Below are 8,366 nucleotides of genomic sequence, written 5' to 3'. Positions count from 1 at the left end.
CTTCTCTACAGAAGAGAATTAGGGACATTGTTAAAAAAAAAAAAAAGAACCAGTAGTGGAAGTAAAAAAAAAAAAAAAAAAAAAAAAAATCACAAATGTTATCCTAATTTTGTTTTTGTTTTTTTGTCTTATTTTTTATTTTTTTTGTCTCGATTTTTTTTAAAATTATTATTAATATTATTTTTTGTCTTCCTTCTTTTGGGGAGGGGTCTCAATTTTTTTTTTACAGTCCTGCTTTTTTCCCCATTTTCCCCGAAATAGTATCGATGAAAATGTGAAAAAACAAACAAACAAAAAATTAAGACAAAAAAAAGGAATCAAGACCAAAAAAAAAGATTACGATTGTGATTTTTTTTTTTTTTTTCCAGTGGCCCTAATCCTCTTCCGTACTTCTCTCTTTAGAAAGCAAGAAGGTAAAAAAAAACAAAGTGCGCAATAAAACAAAATAAAATGAGAAAATATATGTTTGACGACTGTAAATCAGTAAAAAGCAATACCTTCATTAAAAACCTTCAAAAAGCTTCTTTTTTTTAGCACCGATCCAGAGCCAACCTGTGAGGTGTCATCTGTACCTCTTGTTGAACTTCACAAACTGTTTTACAGTGAAGCTTGAGTTTATTTTCCCTCATGTGTTTTTATGATGGTAGTATCTTGTAACTCATTTTGCAGTTGCATCCCAACCAGCAATCCTTTTGTTTGTGCACTGATGAATATCAGATAATGCTAAAAAAAAAAAAAAAAGAAAGAAAGAAAGACAAACACTGCAGTGCCAAGGCTTGTTTTTTTTGCAGGGATAGTGATATTTAATTTTTGATGTATATAGCATAAGCTACAGGTTGAATCAGCTGAAACCTCTGTAATACATTTATTTATGTCTTTTGAATTATTACACAGTAAACATGTGGTGTCAAACGTGCAGAGAAGAAAATAAAAACAATAAACAGGCCAAAAGTACAGTGTAAAAATACCCATATCATGAGTAACCATCTAGAATGAAGGACCATCTGTAAGTCATATATTATGGTACTTTTAGTTGCTTTTTTTTTTTTAGACTGGTACACTTTAAGTGCTGTGTTAGCAGAGGTTTCAGAGAATTACTTATTTTGTAAGTGTATATTCAATCTTTTGTATTTAACTATTTGAAAAGAACATTTTATATGACTGAAAGTATTGAAATTGTCACTGAATTCATTTTCCTCCAGCTGTTTTCATGAAAATTCTTTCTTATGTTTATTTTAGCTTCAGTTCATTCCTTAAAAGACAGAGTAGCCTCAACAACAGAAAGAGCCTCTTCATTTTATGTTAAAAAAAAGATAATTGCTAACAAAAGATAGTGTGTGACAGTTATTGTAAAGTCCTGAAGAGATATTAATATGGAAAAATCCTTTTGTAGCTAATTGTTATGCTAACAAGTCCTTGCCCTATTTGAATGCTAACTAAATGGCTAGCAGCAGAAGTTGTTTAGCTTAAATGAACGCTCCATTGTAATAAAATTTTTCTTCGTTCAATAATTACCAAGTTTACATAAATTTCCAAAGGTTTAGGTAAGTTAAAATGGGAAAAGACATCTAATAACAAAGGTTACAGCTAGGCTAATGCTAATGCTAAGCATCAGTCTCAATTTTTATACTTTTTTTTTATACTTCAAGGGTGATTTGTGACTTGTAATGATTTTTAAAGTAAGATGGTAACAAAACTCATAAGTGCCATAAGTTCACAACTGTGTTCACAAAATCAGTAAAATGGAAATAAATTGAATAAAGTAGAGGTATTTAAGCTAGCTAATAAACACTGTTTTTGAAAAATCTAAAGTAGGCTCAATTTTAGCGACATTATTAAAATACAACACAAAGATCAGTAGGTCTAGTTAAAAACCCAACTTTGTAAGAAGAGATCAACTTTTAAATGAAATAAATGGCACTGTATTGGCTTAAGTTTGTCCATTAATCTCTGGTGTAACAGAATAGAAAGGGTTTATCTTTTGTTTGGTAATTAAACCGCCAACTTAAAATAATGTATTTTCTTTTATAGCAAGAAATAGCAAGAAAGCTAAAAAAAAATTGTGCTTGAATGTGATGCTGGCTTGTAACCAGTATATGTAAACATGATGAGGCCCTTCCTGGAGTTTAGGCTTTTCTGTGCCAGTATTTCTGTGTCTCATATTTGTGTAAATATTCTGTCTGCTAAACACAGAAACAATTGGGTCGATTTTGATCTATAAAAAGAAAAAGAACACAATCAAGGAAGCTGTGTACAGTCTGTGTGAAAGTGGATTCCTGAGTGGGTGTGGGTGGGGCATGTTTCCTTGAAGGGGGAATGGAAATGTTGGACTTAATTTCTGTGTTTTATATTTTTATAATAAAGATTTAATGAAAAATGAGCACACAGAGTCGTTTGTGTGTGTGTGTGTGTGTGTGTTTCAATGACAGGCACTCACCATCAGTGTGTGGTTGGGGTAGAAGCTCTGTTCATTCAGTGGGAACTTCTCTGGACCGAGGGTGTGGTAGAGCTTAATCATCTGAGAAAACTGAGCAGAAATAAACAATCCAACATCATTATCTTTGCAAAGGAGCAAAGGGGAGCTTGTAGTCAAGAGTTTACGTTACTGGGATGGGTCATCTACAACCAAACATCAAACATTGAGAAGCTTTTTAACATTTAACCCAGAAATGCACGACTGGTGCTCGATCTAGTACTGTGCAGCCCCCAAAACAAATGCACAAAATGACAGATAATACACAAAACAGCAATAAACATCTATAAAGAAAGACAGAAAATACACAAAAAGACTGATCTCTGATCTAACCCTTTGAAATGCTAATTAAATGTAACCTGCTCAACTTAGGCATTCAACTGCACTATTATCTTATTATTATTATTGTATTTTTATTTCATTTCATTATCTTATTATTATTATTGTATTTTTATTTCATTTCATTACCTTATTATTATTATTGTATTTTTATTTCATTTCATTATTATTATTATTACTATTATTATTATTATTATCTTGTTATTTTATTTAGTTTGCACATATTAGTCTAACTACTCTTTATATTTATACTTCTTTTTTTATTTATTTTTCTTTTTTCTAGTTGATTGTTATTATTAGTCTAACTACTCTTTATATTTATGTTGTACTTCTTTTTTATTTATTTTTTGTTATTATTTAATGTTTACACTATCAGAGAGCACAGTTCACCAAGACAAATTGCTTGTGTGTATTCAATACATTACTTGGTCAATAAAGTTGATTCTGATTCTGATTCTGAATGTACTTCTGTGAAGATTTTTCTTAATATTGATTTTATAATCTGGATTGAAAATTTGCTGTCAACCTATTCCTTTTTCAAGGTGAGGTGAGTAAGTGTTAAAGTGCAGGAACGGTTAATGAAAGAAAACACGTCATTTTTAGGCCGGGCTACCAGACTCAAAATGCCACTCATGTTGTTGTTGTTGTGTAAACTAGTTAAAATCGCTACTCATTTATTTGCGAGTCAAATATTACGAAGGTTGGTGGAACCGAATCATTGGCACATACCAATACTGTATATAAATGGCGCCCATTAACCCGTCCGTGTCTCGGGGGCGCCAGGGGGCCCCATTTTTCAAATGACTACTCCTTCGTTAATGCTCGTTGAATCGGGCTATAATTCGACATGGATATTCTATGAGCGGATGTCAAGAGCCTTTCGGAAACCTTTTTGAAATTTTTCCGGTAATTTCTAAATTTATCGGAACATAGTCGTGTGATATGTTGTTTCAAAGGCAATTCAACGTAGATTACAATTTCACGTTGCACATTACGATTCTTTTCATTGAATTCTCAGGCACTTGGTACATGCTATTTTGCGCTGCGACGTTCTGCGGGCCCGGTCGTAGTTAATCAGAACGTGTTATTTAAATAAAGTATCTGCCGATTTCATCATTGTCAATTTTGTCAACTAAAATGTTGACTTCTGAAATCCAGATGACAAATAAAACTCAATTTGACAGAAAACTAAAATAAAAATGAGCTACCAAAATGTACGCAGCATCAGAGGTGGTCAGGAGACTGCAATAACACTGATTGAGTTATTTATTGGATGCGTGTAAACTGAAGTAAAGATCCATTTTCCCACCAAATTATAAAACAATGTGTGTACTTTACACTCTCTCTGTAGCTGATAGCGATACAACCATGAGCTCAGGTGCAGGTGTGCAGCATGCTTTACAAAGTGGCTAATAACATATAGTTATGGAGTCCTGCTCCAGACAAAGGTGCTACAGCTGGGTTTAATGGTTGAAATAAATCAGTCCGCGGCAGCTGCAGGAGAGCATTGCAGCACCGCTGTGTGGGCTACAGCGGAGCAGGAGGGCCATTGAACATTACTTACCACCCAGGGCTTGCTGCAGAAGTTGTAGATGGAAAAGAGAGAGTTGATGCTGTGGACGCCACCAAAGTGTAGGCCGATCACAAGGTTCCTGAAGTCCTCCCCAGGAACCATGCTGTAGGCGTGCTGGCGGATCAGGACAAAGTCTGGTTTGAAAGACCTGCAGTAAGGAAGACGGAAGAGGAAACCATGATGGAAGAGCGAAAATTCTTCAGCAAAATCCCAAAACAATCTAGTCAGTGTTATAGACATTGATATACACTATATCATGTGTCAAACTCAAGGCCCGGGGGCCAAATCCGGCTTTTTTGAGCACCAATTCGGCCCACAGGAAACTGTAAAAATGATAGAGAAACATGAATTATTGTGTAAATTACCAAATAATGCCTTTGTCATTCACAAATTTAATGAAACTGCAATATTTTAGGGGCTTGTGGTTTTCCTTTGTTTATATCACATGAATGCAGTCATTTTTATATGCAAATTGCAGAAAGAACTCTCAATTTTTCTCACAAATCTTGCTATTTCTTACAAACTATTCCCCAAGATTCCTCTAAATTCTACAAAAATTAGCTACAAAATCAATAATTTTTGAAGTGAAGATCCGACCGGGACTGATATTAAAAACTAGGGCACAGCTGATAAAATTCTAAAATTCTTCTTTTTCCCGCCTAAAATTTGCGGTCCACTTGAGATCAAACTTGTCTATATTTGGCCACTAAACTAAAATGAGTTTGACACCCCTGAACTATATGGTCAAAAGAGTTTGGACTTCAAAGTCCGTGTAAAGCAGAAATAAATTTGTGTTGTCACACTGAGCCAAATTTAAAAGATGAAAAATAAAATTAGGTCTTAAAATAATGGAAAAACAAGCACTTCTCTCTGCTCTCAAACGCTGGGAGCGTGTCAGTTCGAGGCGCTGGAACCACACCGCCTACGTGTACTGTGTCTATGGGAGAGAGCAGTGTGAAAGTGGCTCCAGTGTCGATAGTGCTTCTCCCATTGGTTTTCCAAAAGTGCTTGGATTTGGCCAAACGAGGTGTCAGCGGAAAGGTCTGCTTCGCCTGAGTCCGAATGTGTGCATCTCTCCCGGGTAGAGGCGAAACACACAATCGCGGTGCAAAAAAAGGGCTAATTTCATGTAAAATGTGGCACCAGCGGAAGCGTTTTAATCCCCGAGTCCGAATATGTGGTTTGTTTTCAGCTAGGGGCCGAATTGCGCCCACTGGAGGCCGCGGAAGTTTGGTGTGCTTCAGCAGCAGGGTATAGCAGCAGCTATAACAGCCAGTTCATCCCAAAGGTGCTTGATGGTGTTGAGGTCAGAGATCTGTGCAGGCGAGTCATGTTCTTTTACTCCAAAGTCATCAAAGGATGTCTTTATCGTCTTGTCTTTATGCACTGGGGAACAGTCATGTTGGAAAAAAGAAGAGCTTTACCTAAATTGCTCCACAAAGTTGGAAACATCACATTCTGCAAAATTGTTACCCCAAAAATGTTACCCCTTTTTTGGCCGCACCTCCTGACATCCTTCATGTTTGGGTATCATACCAGTTATTATCCCCCGCCACAAAGTGGAAGAGGGATATAGGTTTGGGTTCTGTCCGTCCGTCCATCATTCCGAGTTAAAGGGGACAGTTTTTCTCAGAAACTGATTAAGATAGTTTAATCTAATTCGGTGTGTGGCTTCAGGGTATTAATAGCTTGATGGAGTTCTAAAATGAGAAGTGCGCAATTATTTTTTCCGGAGTTATTGCTCTTGTTCCGTTTTTTTTATTTTGGCGGGGATGTTGTTCCACCCTTGACCTAAAAGGTCAAATCAAACTCCTCCTCCTCACAGATTGACAGCCCTGTAATTGCTTTTACATGCTACGTATACAGTATATGGGTCTTGTGTTTACAGTGAACAACTCATTATTCCCCATCCATGTTAGCTCAGGGGGTGAAGAAATGCTCCTCAAAGCACCTAATCCTTTTTGGACCATCTATGCAATTAAAAACAAGGTAATCCCTTTCTTTACAAAGGGTTCTGGGAGCCAGGCCAAATGGCCTATCAAGCACCTACAGCCCCACTATTCACAGCGGCCCAGAGAGGGTACTTTGACTGCAGTTGAAAGCTAAAAACAGTGAATAATGTACGGTATGTGATAGCAGTCATTTCTTTTTACACAAACACACTAGTTCAATGCTTCTGAAAATTCCTCAAAATTTTTCCTTTAAAAAACATCGAGTCTGAAGGTGGAAAAGTTGCCAACAAAGGCTCTATTAGTGTTCTCTCAGTGGGAAACAGCTGCAAACAGAAGTCATGTATCAATTCTGAGGAGTATTTGAGAAGAACTGGAGTCTTGTGAGAACAACAAACCATCTGGAGTTTTTTTTTTTTTAACTGCCAACAAGATGGTCAAGCTTACTTAAGTTTTGGGTCAGCTGCTGAAACACAACTTTGGCACAACAGACCCAACAAAAATGATTACGGTCTTGCAAGAATTAAAGAAGCTACGGTGGATGATAGTCATGTCACTGAAGTCCAGCAGATCCGCTTGTTCCTGTTTTCAGGGTCGCAGGATCTGCTGGTGCCTATCACCAGCTCTCATTTTGCGTTAGGAGAGGGTACATCCTGGACAGGGTGCCAATCCATTCCAGAGCACCACACAGACAGAAAACCACTCACACTCCTATGGGCAATCAACCTAACAGTCATGTTTTTGGATTGTGGGAGGAAGCCTGAGTACCCAGAGGAAACCCACACTTCCATGACATTTGACCCTCCTGCTTCCCGTAGCAGCTCAGTGCTTTGTTTACAACATGGCAGACACCGCGGGCACTCCGTAGATTCATGTACTGAGAAAACAAGCCAGCTGAAACAGCGAACGTGCAAACACTGCGATCAGTGTGCGCTTGTATGGATAGCTGTGGATTAAGCAGTGCTGTTCCAATCTACTCACCCCCTCCACTGTCCTCATCTGCCCAGCCAGTTCCTGGTCCATCACATTGCTGCCTTTTCTTTTTTGAAGCTCTTTTTGCTTAGCATTGCGAGTGTCTATCCACTTCTAGGTTCTTCTTCTTCTTCTGTTGTAAAGGCGAGGCTTCAGAGATCTTCTTCTTCTAATTTTTATGTTGCATTTCCAGAAACAAGACCCCAACGTTTCGTGTATGGACCTTCAGTGTGAGCAGGCAGGTCCGTGTAGTGTGTGAACGTGAATCGTGAGCAGCAAACATTCAGACACTGCAAATGAGTCGCCCAATTTCAGCTGGAGCTGAGTACAACGATTGAAAAAAATCGCACAGTGTATGCCCACCTTTAGGTCGACTGAAACAGCAGCCTTCTGACAATTGAAAAAACAATGACAAAAAAAGGCAGGGTGGATGCAATACTTAAAGCTTGCTGAATATGTTAAAAGTGTTTTGTTTGTCATGGTGTTGCTCCAGAGGCTGTGAGAGAAGCTGGTGAAAGACTCAAGGAAGTTGTACGGGTAAAAGACCCACAGGAGAACCCTAGCTTCTATAGTCTCCATTTATGCTGGACTCTGTGAGATCACTAACTGCCAGATCCAGTATTTGTGTCTGCTGGAGTCTTTGCTTTAGGTCCAAGTCTGCTAAGTCAAGGTCGGGACATGTGTGGTCCTTTTAAAACTTTATTTTTCAGAGGTATTTTTGTAAATTCAGGGAAACCTAGCTCGTCTTATGAAGGTGAGTTTATTGTTCTTCTGACCAGATGTTTTATGTTCACTACACAATTACAAATTATCTCCAAGTTACACAGACCTTGAGCTGATTAGACATCATTAAAGCAGAAAGTCTGTGGTTCTTCACTCCTTTCAAAAGTTTAACAGATAAACAAGCCGGGGTGGTATTTACTGGGATACAGTGAGTAAAGGTTGTGGCCTATAGCAGCAGAACATGGCTGAGGTTTGTCACCCATTAACTTTAGTTTTGTCCTTTCTCTCAGAGTTGATAGGACAAAGCAGGCGCCCCATAGACTATAGAAATAACAGT

General features: G+C 37.7%; 1 protein-coding gene across 1 annotated transcript in view; it reads right to left on the bottom strand.

Moving 5' to 3' along the window:
- Positions 1 to 8,366, bottom strand: part of syn3 (synapsin III) — a 136,117-nt gene that overhangs the window by 62,744 nt on the left and 65,007 nt on the right. The window contains exons 5-6 of the mRNA XM_028449245.1: positions 4,377 to 4,533; positions 2,438 to 2,527 (exon numbers count right to left, since the gene is read on the bottom strand). Coding sequence (XP_028305046.1) covers positions 2,438 to 2,527; positions 4,377 to 4,533 — 247 coding nt within the window. The remainder of the gene's footprint in view (positions 1 to 2,437; positions 2,528 to 4,376; positions 4,534 to 8,366) is intronic.

This window comes from Gouania willdenowi, chromosome 6 (assembly GCF_900634775.1).
Source record: "Gouania willdenowi chromosome 6, fGouWil2.1, whole genome shotgun sequence".
NCBI lineage: Eukaryota > Metazoa > Chordata > Actinopteri > Blenniiformes > Gobiesocidae > Gouania > Gouania willdenowi.
This window is presented reverse-complemented; position numbering and strand designations above follow the sequence as displayed.